The sequence below is a fragment of the Diprion similis genome, chromosome 8 (genome assembly GCF_021155765.1).
Source record: "Diprion similis isolate iyDipSimi1 chromosome 8, iyDipSimi1.1, whole genome shotgun sequence".
NCBI classification, from domain to species: domain Eukaryota; kingdom Metazoa; phylum Arthropoda; class Insecta; order Hymenoptera; family Diprionidae; genus Diprion; species Diprion similis.
Genome location: NC_060112.1, coordinates 3,594,810 through 3,613,151, shown reverse-complemented (window position 1 = coordinate 3,613,151; position 18,342 = coordinate 3,594,810). Strand labels below are relative to the sequence as shown.

Here is an 18,342-nt window from a genome sequence, read left to right as displayed (position 1 = left end):
GGTTGAAAAAGGCTACGGTGTGACGTCACTCATGCTAGAGTTCATATATTATGTGGAATATTTCACGTGTAATCGACCTGACGAAAACTCTTACCCTCTCAGAATTGGTTTAAATTTTCTGAAATATTTTTATTGGTTGATGAGAGTATGCGTGATAGTTCGTAGATTTTGATGTGAAGACTTTTAGACATTAGCAGCCAACAAAGTGTTCTGTTTTCGACAAATCTGAAAAACTGAGGCATCCTTGATTTGTTATCAACTTTCAAGAATTGTGACGTTGTTCATAATATCATGACTTTGGAATACTGAATACTGAACTGATCCTAAAATGTTTTTGATTATTCAATATATTTTATTGTTAAATATTTAATTTTACTAAAAAATCGCGCATACTCTTATCAACTATCAAAAACATTTCACCAAGTTAGAACTGGCGTTGAGAGGGTCAGGGTTTTGGTCACGATGATTACACACGGAATGCCCCATTTACAAAAGAAATAGTAAAATTCAACTACAAATCACTCTTGGAATCACCATTTGCAATCAAGATAAAAAATCACAACCTTATTATTTCAAATTGCTCTGCTTTATACACGTATGGAGAGTAAATTTTTTTTCGTAAATATCTGATTGTAAGATGCCTGATAGTAGTTGGTACAAAATTTGTACCCATTTTGACCGAGAGCACCTTTACTCGATTACAGAGAAATTAGAATTTTTATAATTGAACACAGATTCAAAACTTTTCTCGAGCTCACGATTAAGCTTTGTATTCCGGCGAAATTCTCGTTACCGACTGACCGATCGCTTCTCCTCGTCGTGACTATTTTTGAATCTAATAAACCCAAAACCATTACCAAAATAATAATCAAAGATATTTGCTCACCCAATTTTCTGACGTCTGGTATCCGCTGCTCGAAACATGACGTCCGTCTTCGTACAGAATCCGAGTTCGTGGCCACGAGACTTTCTACGCAATCGCCGTTTCATCCTGACCCAAGGGACTGACGGTGACAGCTTTGTGGCGCAGGATGACTTGGACTTGACGAAGCCAGCAGTTGACCCGTCCATCTCACGCCGTGGTTGTTCCTTCACGGTGTTGTCAAGTTTGACGTCATTCTCACATTGTTGCAAGAAAACAGTTCCCTTTGGCTGTGAAAGAGCAGCAGCAGCTATCAACAATGTCTGCAGTGAACAGTTGATGTTCTCCGGAACATGTCCAGATATTTCAGGAAAAACTTTCTTGTCCAAGTTTATATTGCAGGTCTGTGGAAACGCGTTTTCAGGGTGCATGGCCCCTGTTGATGTCGCATGACGAACATCGTCCGCGATTTTACTTTTCGACAGGGTGCCGGCCAAAGTGTAGTTTGAAGAGGCAGTAACGGACTTTGAAGGTTCGTTACCAAGATAGTACAGCGTGTGTTCGGAGACGGTACAACCGACCAGATTCTGGGAACCCTTATCGTTATCGTTATCCCGAGGTTTCGACAAGACAGGCGTAGAGAAGACCTCGTTCTCAGAGTCAGATGGGGGTAGAATGGAAAGTTTCAACGATGGCACAAGGACTGGATGTCGTTCACCGGTCTTCGTTTCTTCCAATTCAAGTTTGTCACGAATCAACTGGTTCAGATTTTCTTCCGAATTTCTTCCACGAACAAAATTATCTGAGTTTTCTTGAGAATCTAAGCTCGTCGAAGAGCCTTGCGCGATGCTAAGGTATGAGGCATTGTCCGATGTCTGTGGACTGCTCATCTGAACCTGAGAAGTGATCGCGTGCATATCAGCAGCAGCATTTTCCAACTGCGCTACTCGCTTTTCGAGCAGCAGGATTTGCTGGTCTCTAGCCTTCAAAAGCAGAAGTGCCTTCTTGGCCCTGCGCTCTTCTTCTCTGGCACCTCTGAAAAAAGAAGTAGAAGATACACACTGAGGAATAGATCATTCATTCACTCATTCTTTTCAGGTCAATGTAAGCATTTAAACAAAAAATTCGACAATAAAACCGTGACAATAAATGAAAAGCACCTTTTTCGTTCACGCGTTTGGGTCTACCCCAAAGATTGCGGAAATTATCGTTGTTTTTAATTTTTATATCCTTTCAGCTGATTTTTTATTCTCCACCCCTTAAAATTTCAAATGAAAAAATTGTTACCAGTCGCTGAAGAAGGTCCTTTGCCAGGGTACAACTGTTCGACAAAAATTTATTGTGTTTTCCGTGATCTTTGATATCGATTGTAAAATCAATACTCGTCAATAGTATCAACAAAGAAGTTAGATCATGGCTAAGAACAAGAAGGGCGTGCCCGACGGTCTTTTTACTTTTGGGATCTCAAAGCATAAGCGCATCTTAAATTATGAAAGAATAAGTATTTGAATGACATCCAAGCCTTCCTTGCAGTTTTTCTATACCTCTAGGTTTCATTATGCGATGAAACTATCTCCATCTCATCTTCCAAGTCGTAGAAGCTGCAGAATTCTCGAGTTATTCGAACTTTCGAGTGCGGAAGCAGTTGATTTATCGGGCTCATTACGCTCCGGGGGTGGAGACGAAAGTAGGGGTTAAGGCGGAGGGCTGCTACCCCAGCGGCATGTTTTACAAGACGGCATTAATTGCTCAAATTAAATATGCACCTCTCTGGTACGCGGTAATTTATTTCAGCTTCCTTGAGCTCCTTGCACGATGAGCCTAGCCGATGGACCCCCGACTCGACCTACACCCACCAGGATCATCTTTACGCGCAGTGCAAAATTTGGAAAATGAATTGAATGCCCACGTGACATGTTAACATGTCAGCAAGATGGACGATTCTTAATCTTTCGATCAATGTAAGATCCGAAGAAGTATCTCGTCTTCCTTCTTGTTTAAAGATCCATCAACGGCCCAATATTAACACGAGACAAAAGTCTTGTTCGCAAACTTTAACAAATTTCTTTAACAACCTATTAGATGTTTGGCTTAGGTAAGTCAGGAGTATAATCCCTCAGATTTATGGCAGTTAGTTAGCTGTGAAAGGCTCGTCGTTGTGAAAAAAATTTTGCAGATTACTGTCTTAATCTGCGGGCGAGGGCGTCGTTGGGGGCGACTGCTCCGTGACGCCTTCTGACGCCTCGCGACGTCCTGCGAGGAATTCATTAAATAGGTTCCCGCATTTGTTCACGACACCCTCAAGATTCTAATTAAATAAAATAATAAATGTACAAGGTGGCAATTAAATGCTGCGTCCCCTCTCCACAAATTGGAACCTGAGTGGTGTCCCATGGAAGCCAAACCGAGACTTTCACGGCCCCCCTATTCAGATTTTCTTAAACTTAGCTACACCAATTTGTCCTCGTTAAAAATCACTTGCACCCAAGCTTATAATTATACCGTTGCAGAAATTAGTATGAATATAATTTTAAGGATATTATTGAGTATCGATAACGCATGTAAATTAGAAACATAGTTCAAAAATACTCGTGCGTTTCAAATTAGTGGTCTTTCCGTTTTTTCAGGAAAGTTTTCATGCTTCATGCTGACCATATTTGGTTTCACATTGAAAGAAGTTTTATATTAGAACTCGTACTGTTCCTACGCTACGGTCCAGTATTATAGGTATTTTATAGTAATGCACAAACATTTGATGACGTGGAAAATATTTCTGTAAGGATTTTCGCTAATATTTAGACTTTTCATCATTCATTGTCTCATTGCCAAATTCCTCTCGGAACAAAAATCAAAAATAGTTGACATTGGCATTGAGGATGATGCTCCTGTTTGCCAAGTTCAGACATATAATGTCCAAAAATTCATTCCGTAGCTGACTAACTCGAACGAAACCACTTTAACGATTGCTATAAACTTTTTATAGGCCAGTGTGTGTGCACATGGCTTGTGCTTGCAGCCGCCTTGTTCCTCCGCGTGTCCCAACCATCGGTCATAAAATTGTCAAGTCATCATTCTCTGTCACGATGCGAACAGGGGTTAAAAAAAAAGTGGAAAGAAATTTTACGTGTGACGAACTCGTCATCTCAAGACTACTAATTAAACTACACCCTCAAATCTTCAATCATAAAACTTGCGGAATCCTGACAGAGCACGTTTACTTCAAGAAAATCGTCTCGTACGCACACACGGAAATCGGGACTTGGTCGAGTTGAGTAATTCGTTACCGCGAAGGGCAGTTTTGGCGTGACTGTAGAGGAGAAATTGAAGCCAGGCGTACATCTTCATAATACGGCTTATTAAAATTACAAATGGGCTGCCCGAAGGGTCTGAGCGTCAACCGCAACCCCGTCTAGGGACAAGCCGCAACGTATTTGGGACAGTGGGAATGGGGTGGATTTCCTTGGTGACTCGACTTCTGTTACGCGCTTTATGCTAACATTTTGACCGTTGACCGCCGGAGATTACTCTGGGAGACCTTTGGCTGACCGCGAGATAGCTGCAAGGCCCTTCCGTACCTTCCGGTACTCGCCAACACTGAACTGGATTAATGTTATTGTTTTGCTAGTTCCCTAGCCATTTCGTCGCTGTAAAAGCCTCGGAAGCCTACGCATCTCAGAATACGTAAGCTAAGTAATTTAGTCTCAGGCGACGGATTGAAAACTCAGACGCATGCGAAGTCGAACCTTTTCAGAAGCACATTGACACATTGAAAAAATTACTCCAACGCAAGATTGGACCGTTGAATTGAATCGTAAACTCTTGATTGTAAAGAGTTTCTACACCCTTAAGGTGACTCATCAGTGGATCTCTGTAATTTTTTGGTTTACTTGAAATTGAAACTCATGTTAAAGCATAAAATAAGTACGTTTCACCCAGTTTTAATCAATTATGTTCCATAAGTGTCCAGAGTTCATTTAAAATAACGTCAAAGAATGGTATTTTTCAAAAAACTCCTTGCAATACAATTTTCGTCGTCAAAAATTTTGAAAATTAGCAACCGTAGTAGCCTCACACATAGTTTGAAAGACTTTAGAATCTATAGAATGCCTCAGCAAATCTCCAGTGCAACGATGAGAACTTGAATCGGTGAGCTGAGTTTTCTTGCATTGTACAAACCTAACGATATCAACCGGTGATGCGAATTAATCTTATAACTATAATCAAAAAATGTAAAGTAGAAGATAGAGATGAGAAATTTATTATTTCGAGAACCCGGTTCTTTGAACAAACAATCACATAAGATAATCTCGTATGCAGAGGAATATCCAGTGAGAACTTGATTCAAAAATATTTTTACGAATATGAAAATGAATTGCAAATGATATTTTAAGACGACTCATACTAAAACTGTTGAAAGAGTGACATTTCAATGATTAAGACGTATTGCTTGTTTTTTATTTTCGCGCAAACAGAACTCGAAATATATTGATATGAAGATTGTGAAAAAAATATTCCCCGCGATATTTGAAATTCCAATACACAGGAGGTAATCCTGGAATAATAATTGCTTAACATCAAGCTATATAACTGCGAATTAGTTATTCAACGATTACTGAGAACCAAATTCAAGATAGGCGTCGAATTCTGTGACTATGCGTTAAAAAAGTGAGCTGCCAGAAATGAAATACCCCAATAACCTCACCAATTACATGATTCTTCCCCCACACTTCATTTATACCACGAATACAAATAATGCATAGTGGAAAGGATTATTACACACAATATATATCCATGTATATATGTAAGTGCAGATCGAATTGGCTCATTACTAGAGAAGTGTCAGTCAGTTTAATATCACGACGGACCTAGGTAGGTACTGTTGGCTAAAGTGAATAATAAGAATAGAAATACTCAAGGCTTGGTACCGAGTCAAGAGAGCAGATAAAATCGCTTGCCACCAATATTAATAACAATAATTGCGTCTCAGATGATGAATGATCCAGCGTGTCGTCCGAGCAAGGAGCGCCGTGCTCTCCACCATTAAATTCTATTCTATTCCATTCGCGACAACGATCTTCGTCTCCTAGTAATTAGAGTCGACTAATGACGCTCTATAAGGACAAGCCGCCTTGCTCAACAGGGGACCGTATCTTCCATCGGACGTCTACGCTGGTTTATTAATAAGATTTGATTGCCTCGACTGATTCCAACGACCTTTAATGCGCTTTTCACTCTGGCTGATCTACTTCGCAGCTTCTTCGGTAATGTCACGTTCAACCTGCGCTTGCTTATAAGTTTACGAGTTGGTACGAAGAGCGCTGATTGCATCCTTGTCCCTGCGGTGCCAACAGCCAGGTAACGCAGCTAGGCCCGTAAATATATAACCAACGAACACTCGTCCTCCGAGCTTATTAAACACGTGAAGGGAAGGTTGAGGAAGGAGGTGAGAAGGTGAGTACAATACACCCACCAGATTTCTAGTAGCGAGAAGGGAAAGGGTTAGGAGAAGGTGGCTAGGATCAGAGCGGCACACGGAGTGAGCTCGGTGCCGTCAACGTCAGAAGTCGAAGCCGCCGTCAAAGGAAATGGTGAAGAGTCATCCATCGAGTATCCATCAGCAGTGATTCCCACCGGCCGGGCGTTGAAAAATAAACAGTCGAATTACAACTCCGGAGAAGGCGCCTGATCGCGACAAGGGCCATAATTACACTAAACGATCTCTAACCACATTCAAGTAGCTAACGATTCTAAATGTGGCAATGGAACCCTAAGCCTGGTGCTACGAAGGTGCAGTCCTCAAACATTTACTCCTGCTGGCAAATCCTTCATGGTTGAGCCGCTCCAGTTTAGTCTCAAAATTGTCGTTTTAGTTGGTTCCGTGAACCATATAAAGTTCTCATTGTTCAAGGCGTCAAGCACTTCCCTCTGCGGTGATTGTTTTTGTTCTCACCATGGCAGTGTAATGTCAGTATAAATACGAATGTCATGACCGTTGAAGTTCCATAGTTTCACACAACTAACTATGAATCGTACAACTGCCCTAAGCAGCTCCGGTTTGGAAGTCCGATGCCTTGATGATTATACGCACTCACGTGGCGTTAGATAAACTTCCAAATGTGTGCCCGTATTAGTGCACACGCAAGCACGCGTGTGTGACGGATCCCCTAAGCAGGAATTAAGGTGCAAGTCACGCCGATGGGGAGATCCAGGCTTCTGAGGTTAGGGACGGGTTCCAGACGTTGGAGATGCACCGTTGACTCCAGGGACTTGGAGGGCGGGGAAGCCATCTTTGCTCTTTTGCGCCCAGGCCTCCACGATCGAACCCCATTGACAGGTTCACAGCTTCTGAAGATTCCCTACTGATTCTTCGCTCAACAGGCTCTTCGGAGGGGCTTCTTAAAATCGCGTTACGTACGTGGTCCCAAGACTCACACCCACCCATGACAGGTTACGAAACTACGAAACTTTTCCGTGTGTGTAATTTCAATCAGAGAAGTCATTTTCACATGTCTTTACTCGTATTCATAGTCTTGACAATGAATAGCCACATTTGCACTAAAACTAGGAGAGCTGAGATAATTTTTTCTCGAATGAACTGCGGATTCTGTACCATTATTCAATATTTATTTTCAAATCTGTTATAATTTGCTGTTTTTATCCAATCGGTCTAATTCTTGGTTATTAGCTGATGCGAAGCACGTTGTGCTAATTTAAAGAATTATTCTTACAAGGAGACAACAATCTGATCGGACGAAACAGAACAGTGTTGGAACGATAAGTAACTGATTTCACAAGATAAGATTTTTCATAGAAAAATACCGTTTCCTAATACAAATAACTATTTGATTCTGACGTGTAAAATATTCTTCAAATCTTAGAATAAACCATAAAACTGTCTTTTATATTTTTTACCGTATTCTTTCAGTGAACTTTCCGAGGGGGGATGTATTCCTTCAAATAAAAGGAAGGCGAGGACGAAGCAACCGCTGTTAACACCTTCTAGACAAATCACTCGATTTTCGCGGACGATTTTCTCGACACACGTCCGAGAAATGAGGCAATCCAATGTATCACCCGGGGAGTGGACAAGACACGAGAGAAGGGAGGTGGTTTACTGCTCACCGGTAATGACGAAACAGATGGCCTTCCACGAGGTCCTAGTCTTGGTTCTTACGTCACGTCCGTGTATCCCACAGGAAGAGCGAGACGAAAGACGTTGATGAAGTGTGCCCATTATCGGCGGAGGACAAAACCCACTTCGCGGGTCCAGCTGGCTTTATTACCGGAAAACACACCACCTTAAATCGACCCTAAAGATGTACCACTTCGCTCGACCTTCCAGTCCAACCTTTTTCTTTCTTTAAGTAGGTACGTCTTGATGCTATTCCAGGTTTAGCTTCTCTTCTGTAATTTACTTTTCACACTGGGAATGAACTTTGCCAATTACGCACTCGCAGATTAATTGAGCTTCTGTGACATGGGACAAAAACGATGAAAGTAGTCTCACAGTTCAACAGACTCAGGAACTATTTCTGTAAAGAGCAATCAAATAGTGCAGCTAATCACGTTGTACGCTTGTACATAAAAATTGAATTGATTGTATAACATACAGTTATCTGGAGCTCGTCGATTGGAAGTGAATAACTGATTAGAGTATTATGACTTCTATTAAACGTCAAATTCAGCTTCATATTAGAACCGATCTAGCCAAGACTCTAACACTTTTCTGGGCAGTGCAAATCAGGATGTAGGTTCACTTCATTGAATTGAAACGTCTTCATGAAGTTAGTTTTACGATTTCTCCCATATGGACAACTGACATGGCTAAAGGTCGACTGATATACGCGATAACGTGCATCAGGACGAGTGGAGAGTAGCGAATATAAGAGACAGTCACTGTAACTTATCAATGCATCGTTAGTCCAACGCATAGCACTGGATCAGTTCAACCGTAACGAACTATTCAAGTTGCTGTAATAAACCGCAAGTTCCTCGTTAGTCACAGACTCCAAGTAGGCGTCTATGCTCTCAGAGGTGACAGGACGAAGACATCATTCGATATTAGTTCAGAGAATCAATGTAGGTGTCGGAGAAAACAAGGTAAGCAGGAGCTGATAACTAGACGAGAAAGTTAGGTAACGAAGCACGTGAACTAAATATGTATAGGGTATGAAACAATGATTATTTAGTTTATGGTCAGTAGAAATTCTAATTTTTTTTTAAACTTGCGGTTTTTATTTGAGGTCAATTTAGAAATTTTTAGATGAGGCAAAAACTCTACTCCTCGAAACGAATCTAACTTTTGAGATAGCCATGTGAAAATTTAATATTGAAAAAGACCCTTTAAGTCGAAAATATAATCATTCAAATTATGCAAGTTCAGAAGATCGGTTACAAATGCAACTTACAGTAATTTCATTAACTTTGACAATATCACTGGTTAAAATTTTAATACTTATTTCTCAGTCACTATGTATTCACCACCGAAATCTCCATGTAATTCTGTAAACTAATAAACAATCGATTTCTAATCGTAATCAATCTCAGATGAATGCAGAAAAACTAGATTAATTAAGTAGAGTTAATTGTAATTCAGACATGTATGCAAGTAAAACCAGGTCATAGAATGTATTTTCAAGGCGTTAAAATATATACAAAACACCGATGAACTTTTTTATACAAAAGTTTACCTTTCGAAGCCGTTTCCAAATGGCCAGTATCAACACTACCTTCTGGTCAACATTGTCGCTACAACGTATACTTTGAGATTGAACTACGATTACAGTTAGATGATTCTGTTTTCTTCCATCGAAACCGAGTACTTTTACCGCCTAGTGGATGTTCATTAAAAACAGCATTGACATCGACAATCCATGACAATCTACGCTTTAGGATTTGGCCATCCGTATCATCATAGATGAAGGGGTCCTGCAGGTATCTCAATTTTTTTCCATTTAATGCAACCGAGACCCAACGCCAAATCGATGTTGTACGAGTGGAGCAGCGACTAAGTCGCGTCCGTTGATCAATCGACGTTGTTATTTGGTAAACCAAGAGGCGAAAGAGGATCGTGTGGTCGGCATAGACGGCGTTTTTTTCTGCTTCTGTCGTTTCAAAAGAAATTCCTCCGATCGCCGCGTGGCACAAAAGATTAGTTAGCGGAGTATCACTCGACCGGGGACAATGTAAAAGTAATTTGAAGCGAGCGCCCGCGCGTATGTGTGTGCGTCTTTGACATAGGCGTCGACGAGGAGGACCCGGTCGTGACTGACGTCCCCAAGAGTCGTGCATCGTCATCGTCCGAAGAAAAGGACACCGGTTTCTGAGGACACCGAATACCCCTCCTGGAATGAGCGTATCTTGGACATAATGCCGCAGTCTTTTCTGGCTACATCCTCCGTTGCCTAAAAATCTCACATTCGCGGTACCAGAGCTCGTGGTCCTCAGGATGACGCAGCCGGATCTGTTTCTCTTCTTTGTTATACTAAAAACTTGAGAGAGTTTTTTCTATCCTTTAATTTTACAGCTTCCTATTAGTATGAATAAGTCTTTGCCAATTGACCAGATAATTCATTTATTGATGGTGTGCCAAGTGGTAGGACTGCAAACGCTGCACTTCCAAACTCATGTATGTATCCTATTGTAAAGTGTAGCTGTAAGAATAATAATTAAAGAAGTATTTCAATTTAATATTTCTTCCGGCACGTGTCAGAAGAGGGTCAATTTTGAAAAGTGTGAATCTCAGTTTATTTTCGCTCGATACAGTGTTCAACATGAAACGCGTGCCACCAAGCTCGAGTGATACAGTGAGTAGTGCCAAAATAAACAAGGCTTCGAACACCGAACCACCTTTCCAACCAGCTTAACGCATTGCTCGATGAATCTAATCAAACTGCGAATGTATTTTATTCGAGACCAAGCCTGTCGGATGAGTCTATACAGGGTCAATTCACTTTGCTTAGCACTTGAATTGTCCAGTTTTGAAAAAAGGTTGAGCAGTTGAGACCAACAGTCAGAAAAAAATTTAGAAATCAAAGAAATTGAGAAATTCTCTAAGTAATACCGTAATAAAGTTCGTGACCTGTTTATTGGAGCAATAACCCAGACATGAGTAACACAATACAGGCTAATTATATGTAGTAAATGGCGTTGGCTACCGGGTGGGCAAAAAGAATCCGACCTACGCTCGAACGAATGGATTCATGTATGTGCATACATACATATAGGTATATGTGTCAGCCAGCAAAAAGGACCAGTTAAGTTTGGTTAGAAGGTTCAACTTCATTCTCCATGGATTCATCTGAGCCGGTAGTCGGCTTGGGTGGCTTTCCTATTTCTGTCAGTTTTTTTCTGTTTTTATTTTTATTTTCTCTTATTTTCTGATGTCGTCTCTCTTGCTCACTCTGTTCACTCCTCTCACTTTGATCCTCGCGAGTCGTCGCTAATGCGTCTCTGTTATTTCAGTCCTTATCCCCGGCAGTTAGCAGTTAGCCAGTTAGCAAGTTAGTAGAGATTCTCGATTAGTGTAAACTAATGCCACTCTATCCCACCTTCACCCATTGCAGGAAGAACACCATGACTCTTCGGCCGGTTCTCAACCCACGCCAGTTAAAACCCATGTGAAAAGCACCGAAAAGTCTATCCATTGCAAAGTATCGCTATATGTGTATGCAACGTTATAGTATTTAATAGAACGATTTACCGAGTGATCAATGCTTAGAATTCATGGATCAATAGGCCTTCGCAAGTTGATTTTTACGTACGTTTATGTCCGCAACAAGTTGACTGATTTTTGTAGAGTTGATGATGTCCTATAGAAAGTCAATGGCAGTGTTCTCGGTCTACTTTTATGAGTTAGAAATATTTCATCGCGTCAAATCATCGACTAAATTATCCACATAAGTTCGCGCAAAATTGATCGCATTACAATTTTTTTGTAACGACACAAAAGCCAACTGCAAGCTTCAACGGTAGAGCGTATGTGAAAAAATTCAGTAATAGTAAGAATTATTTTTCAACAATGGCAATTGGGTTTCAAAATGTTTCCCACCGATGTATATTGTTGTATAAATTCATTGATTATATTCATTACTTGCTAGTTATGTCATGTTGAGCGACGGTGTACAGTCATAGAGAATATCCCTAAATTGAATTATATAAGACAGATGAAATCTTTTTGTTCATTTCATTCATCCGAAAGATAATTTGGCGCGAAACTCGGATGTCATGACACTTCATCCTCTGATCCAGTTTCATGTTGAAAAAATTTAAAACGATGCTGCGCTTGATTAGAATTTTTATCGTCACCCCTATGTTAGAAGCTAATTTTCTAATCGCGTTCATTCGTAAGTCGTGTTTTATAGGTGACTGACGCGAATAATATCCTAAAATTAATTAGCTACAAAAGGAGTTTTTTCGTTCATTGAATTATTCTGTAAGTTTGTAAGTGAAAGGCTCGGATGTGACAGTTCGAGTTTCACAGCTAACGTTTGACGTGTCTGAATCTCATTCATGAATCTCACGAGTTTTTTAAAGACACTACTTAAGGACGTAATTATTGATTTGAAAACGTTCATAACTACCGAACGATGGAGAAATAATTTTTGGAACAAATCAGCAAACAATAAGAGTGTTTCAGAGGAAGTTCTTATACCTACGATACAAAAAATTGCCGACTGAAACAGAGATAGGAATGATTTTTGACTTGTTGATTTAACGTGGAATACCCTATACATATTTTTTGACTTTGACAGCTCGTTAGTTCTGAGAAAAATAGCAAAAAAAACTATACATGATTTCTAGAAACACGCTATTTTTTTAACTCTCAATATTTTTGGACTCATTTTGCTATAAGCTGAAGCCAAACTCATACAAATTCAGAATATTTCTGTTTTTGTTTCGAATTAGCAAAACAGCGGGAAACGTGCGAAGCATGTATTAACTTTTTCCATTACCGTCTTAAATATTGTCTACAGTACGTATTTATAGTTATTGAGCAGCAAAAAAATTTCGAACATCCTTTGAATATGCATTAATAAGTATTTCTGCAACCAAAAAGTAGTATTTACGTTTACAGATTTCATTTTTCTAAACGAAACTAGAATATCTTGATCTTGAAGTAGAAAAATGGTGAATGTATTCATCTACTGGCGAACAATGAGATTTGCAAGTTCAACGAATGTCAAGAAAACTTTCCTGATTTGACTAGTCATTTGTAATAATATATACTTGAATATTAAGTAGTTACTGCTCGACTAAGGACTGACTTACAAGCAATCGTAAAATTTCAGTAGAGTGCTTCTGAAGAATATTCACTTGTAAAAGATTCCCATATCATTAAGCTAGCTTCTTGGATTATTGACCCCCCATAAATTGAATCGCATTTTACACTGAATTTGTTTAAAAGCTATACAAACTTTATTTTTACCACATATAGCGATAAATCTATATCAGGTTTTGAGAGTGATAATGGCAGCTGATTTGTTCTCGAAAGGCATTGATTCGCTGTTTACCGAACAATAAACAGCCCTTGTCATGAGTCGTTGGTGACGAGGCATTTCAGCAACCCTCATTCTGAAACCAGGCGCGAAGAACGTTCGGGCCCGTTCATGCCTAAAAAGCAGATGATTAATGATTTTAGGACTTGAGAAACGTCTCGATAGACCAAGCACGCTCTCCCTTCGTCTTTTTTAGCACACTGACGTGTCTATAATTGAATCTGAATTACTTGACATCAAGGGAAAAACATCGCCTCGCTACCTTAGAACTCTAATCGTATCCGACGAGTGCAAATCAAGATATGCAAGAATTATCAGTGAGAAATTTGAATAATTTATTATCTATGCGAACTGGTTTCAAAGTAAGTGTTGTTACGTTAATCCAAGAAACTATGTGTCGCGACAACTAAGTAAAAAATAGTTCTCTTAAATAAGTGACTTAAATAAAATGGTGTCCAGTTAACGAGAGTTTTCCGTCGAACGACCAGCATTATTTATTGGACCGAAAAATTATTTAGTTCACCTAAATAATCTACTTTTTAAGATCATATTTTGTTGATGGAATTTCATCTACTATCTTGGATCAAAGAAACAAGTAGTAGATACAAAGCTTTTCTCTCTCGCTTTTCAATATAATATATAGGCTAATTGAACAAATTTGTTTTTCCAGCCATTGAAACGTTTTAACCGAAGCATACTGTATGCTGGGAATTTTATAAGAATTATAAATGTAAAGTATGAAACGAAATTGTGAAACACTCTGCTCATTGAGTAAAAAAGAACAAAGAATCTGAGCGAAGCTAAATTTAGGATGCGATAGAACAAATTAGATTCGGCTTTTCACTTTGTGCGAGTTAATGATAACGATTAAACGTGAATAAGGTGAATACCGTGTATTATATTGCGTCGTAGACAAGTTAGGCAGCCGTTTGTCTCGCGCTCTTGGAACTGAAGTAAATCGAGTAGCTACGAAACGGTTAAAACAGTCACTTGAGGCGTAATATTTCAAAGCCCCAAAAGGGAGCGTGGAATGCCTAGAGTAATTTGAACAAACGGACGACAACGTTGTCATTTGTCACGGAGGTGACGTGAGCAACGAGTGACATCGAAAGCTTTGGCGTCGATATTGCTCGGACAAAAATAAAGTCAAGCATTTTTTGGGCAACGGTATCCAAGCCGTAATAAGCATTTTATGTCAAAGAGCCTATTTTCACGTGCCTGACACACGAAGCTTCGTTTGAATTATCCGAAAATACCTCGCACGCGCTTTCGTGGATTCCAATTTCGAAAATAAAAAATATCTCTCTAAATTGGATGACATTTACCAAACCGTTAGACTCATTCTTACTCTTCTCTTAAAGTGATATTACTTGTTTCGTTCACGGCTGTTAGTAACATACGGATCAAGAGGAGCTCTGAACGTGCCAATCAATTAATCGATCCTGCTTTTTTTCACCGAAATCATAATATAATAAATAGTTCAACATTCAGTCCTTCGACTTTCAAGCGTCAATATCACGTTCTGACGTACTTTTGAACGCTGAACGTCTAACTATCAGAACGGTACCTCATCCCAATTAAGTCAGTGAATCGACACTTTGTTCTAATTCTGTTAAAGTTCAGAAAAAAGTGAAACGAAACATGACACACGTGTCGTCAAACCGACGGGATACCACGTGATGCATATCCATAGCTTCGAACGATAACCTCTTTACGATGATTGCATGAAAAAACGGGAGATGAAAAAGATGAAAAAGATCAAATATACTGAAAAATTGTATTCGTGTACCCAGTAAAATTATATAGAATCTCACGGGGCTTTCATGTGCAGATTAAGGGCTGTTTACATCGAACAAACTTTGATAATTAAAATCCTTTCGCTCTCTTTGGCCAGCAATCAGCCGGACAAGCAGATTCAGTCTTTGAAAATGGTCAACCAAAGGCTGCACGAAACCAGATTGCGTTGGGTCAAAACCCATGCCTTCCTTCCCAATACAGCAAACATTCACGAAGCGATCCTCGACCTGTTTCAACAACGTTTGCCAGGATGATATGTGTAACCTGGTCGGACTCTCGGCTGAGACGATAATCCCAGCAAATTAACCGTTCAATTATCTTACAATTCCACACGCATATCATCGTTGGTAAACCGGTGCTCATGATTTGCACACGCATTGCTCCCCGCTGTTCATTAGGTGTGTAGCAACCTGTATCGCACCACAGTATCCTGATCCCATATTTATTGAACGAACCAGCTAGAGAAAAACGCTTTACAGGCACCGTTATATCGCGGATGTGATGCGATATAGATCGCTATAGAAGTTCATGTATGTATAGGTATCGAATTCCACCCACCTAGTGACGTAAGTCTCGATTCTTTTCGTTATTGTCCGTGGAGATTCCACCGCCAGATGACAACGGGATTTGCCGTGAGCCATCACCTGAAATCACAACAAGTTGTAGAAGAAATATAAATTCGTTTGGAATGTTTCACCTATTCTTCACGAGTTTCAACGTTTTACTATATCTATTATATGGAGGAGAGTGTCGTACCACAGACCACCTATAATGCTACAGCCATCATGTATCGTAATTGGCCTGAAGTATGACGTTCGCTACTTTTAATAAAAGCTCAAGTAGTGTTTCATCCTGAAACTTAAATTTGACTTACATAATACTGGCACAGTATACATGCCCAAGAATTATTCATTGTATTATGGGTTAATAAGACCACTGCGGCATATTGTAACCTTGGTTCATTTGTTATCTTATTATGAATTATGTGTGTTTTGTATTTTGCTGATAGATTGAAATGACGTTTTTCCTCAGTTTCAGAAGATGCCACTCACTTTTTCAGTTTAAATCGAACAATTGTGTTTGTCAAATGATATGAATGTAAAATGTTGTTTCAATCCTATACCAAATGAATAAATTATGCAATATTGTTCAAGTTTAGTTTTCAAATTGTGTTTTAAGCTTAAAAAAATTAGATAAATATTACGAAAGAACAATTTAAACTAGCATGGGTCCAAGATACAGGACCATATTCCACCTCAGACCATTTGCCGTTTGGTCAAATCATGAAAGATAATGTAAAATCGTAGAGCTTTATTATTTAGAGTCCGTACGGACATAACTATGATTATTTAAACAGTATTATTCTACGCCTTCTTATTTATAATGATTAACAAGAACGTTCCACTTTCTGAACTGAAGTAAAAAAAAATTTTCTTCCTCATCCCATTTTGCGCCAGTTTTCCCAATTCATTATTCTACACATTGTAATCGTCTAATTCGAGATCAATCAACGTCACATTAATGCTTACGTATGTCTGAAATCGAGGTTACAATTTGCCTCAAGTGTCTGTTATTTTTTACTCCGAATATATTTTGTTGCATTTGTTGAAATGGTGAATCAGCATGGTGTAAAGTAGATTATAGCCGAAGATGAGGAAAAAACAAAACAAATAAATAAATAAAAAATAACACTCAATAAATCTAAATATACTTTTAAGGTCTTCGAAATGCAACGCGCTCGCGACCACTCACTTCATCAATGTAGCAACGTTCATCGGTAAGACGGAAATGCAAAGATATTTATCGGTTATTCTTGCGTTGGAATCATCCACTTTACTTTTTCTGACATACGCGTAGGTGTTATTAAAAAATTCCATTTTATCCCTGTAAAAATAGTATGAACGTTGGTTCAACTTCAATTTAAATAAGACAACGCCATTCTGCTCAAAACTTGTCGCTTTAATAACTGTCTCCGGAAGAGCTCAAGTATTACACGAATTGTCTGAGCGTTCTTGGGTTATTACAATTAGTTGTATTCAACTTGGCATGACGTATTTACACAGCTCAGAATCATTTACTTCGTTGAAGTGTAAGCTGTATAATCATCAGTTGATCCTTGTCGTTGGATCCGAGGTGGTGGCACCTTTACAAACGCGTGGTTTTCACACTGGGCTATAAATAAAGTAGCCTGAAAGCAGGGCGATGATACGGACATGTCATTGGCGGTAAGGCCTGGCCTAGGAGACGTTTGTTTGCCCCGAAACGCACGCTTGAGTGACAAACACGAGCACACACGAAGATCGTCCTCGGTGTTTTGACAAGCAGCAAAGCTGCGGAGAAACGGTGTGATGCAGCGGTGTAAACGCGACATGTAGACCGGGAGTCAGCATCTTGAAATAGTATGTCGAAGATTTATCAGCGTTTAATGGTCCCAAAATCGTAAAGTTGCAAGCTGCACGCGCTCCGCGTCTCCGAGACTTTGTCAACGCCTTTGTCAAAGTTATGTCAACAAAATCCAAGGCTCGGTGCCAACAGCTGGGCAAAGCTGGCGTTTATTCTCGAGTTAACGATGCCTTGTTTGCTGCAGGCGACATGCCATCTTCTCGAAAGTCACCTCCTTCAAAATTTCCTCGAGACAAATTTCCCACTGACCAAAAAAGCTTGGCGGTTATCTGCAGGGATTTTTTTTTATGCGGTTGTTACAAGAAACTAAAATCCAGATCTGATCGTACGAATAACATTGTTGTATTAACGATAATAATTATCGATCATCTGTTTATTGACTCGAACATCAAAGTACGAATCAACGATACGTCGAGATTTTTGCGGCAACTTATCCTAATAATCCTTCACTCAAAAAAACTCAGCTGTACCAACGACACTTATAAATTTCTCTTAAAATTTCAGTTGATTTTATGACAGTTTCTATAGACACTTTCGACACACTTTATAAAATTAGTGATTTTTTATCTAAATACATTAACTCCACGAGGTTCGTGTAACTTTTTGAGAGCCGTTCGAAATTGTTTATTCTAAAAGTACGACGAGAAGATGAGATTGGTAAATAAATTTAGGGGAATAAAAAATCTCACGCCTAGAATTGCTTCCAGGCTAAACAACATGACTCTTTCGTGCTGAATACACATTGGCTGCGTATTTACTACGAAGACTGAATCGTTTCTGACA

The 18,342-nt window shown here is 39.5% G+C and overlaps 1 protein-coding gene across 1 annotated transcript; it reads right to left on the bottom strand.

The window, feature by feature from the left end:
• Positions 1-255: 255 nt before the first annotated feature.
• LOC124409032 lies at positions 256-17,371 on the bottom strand. The gene is made up of 8 exons (XM_046886423.1): positions 17,235-17,371; positions 16,909-17,040; positions 15,882-15,957; positions 15,715-15,800; positions 887-1,897; positions 802-835; positions 670-688; positions 256-323 (listed from the first exon to the last, which is right to left on the bottom strand). Exons 1-8 carry the CDS (start codon positions 17,369-17,371, stop codon positions 256-258), a joined length of 1,563 nt encoding a protein of 520 aa, XP_046742379.1.
• Between the last annotated feature and the right edge of the window lie 971 nt (positions 17,372-18,342).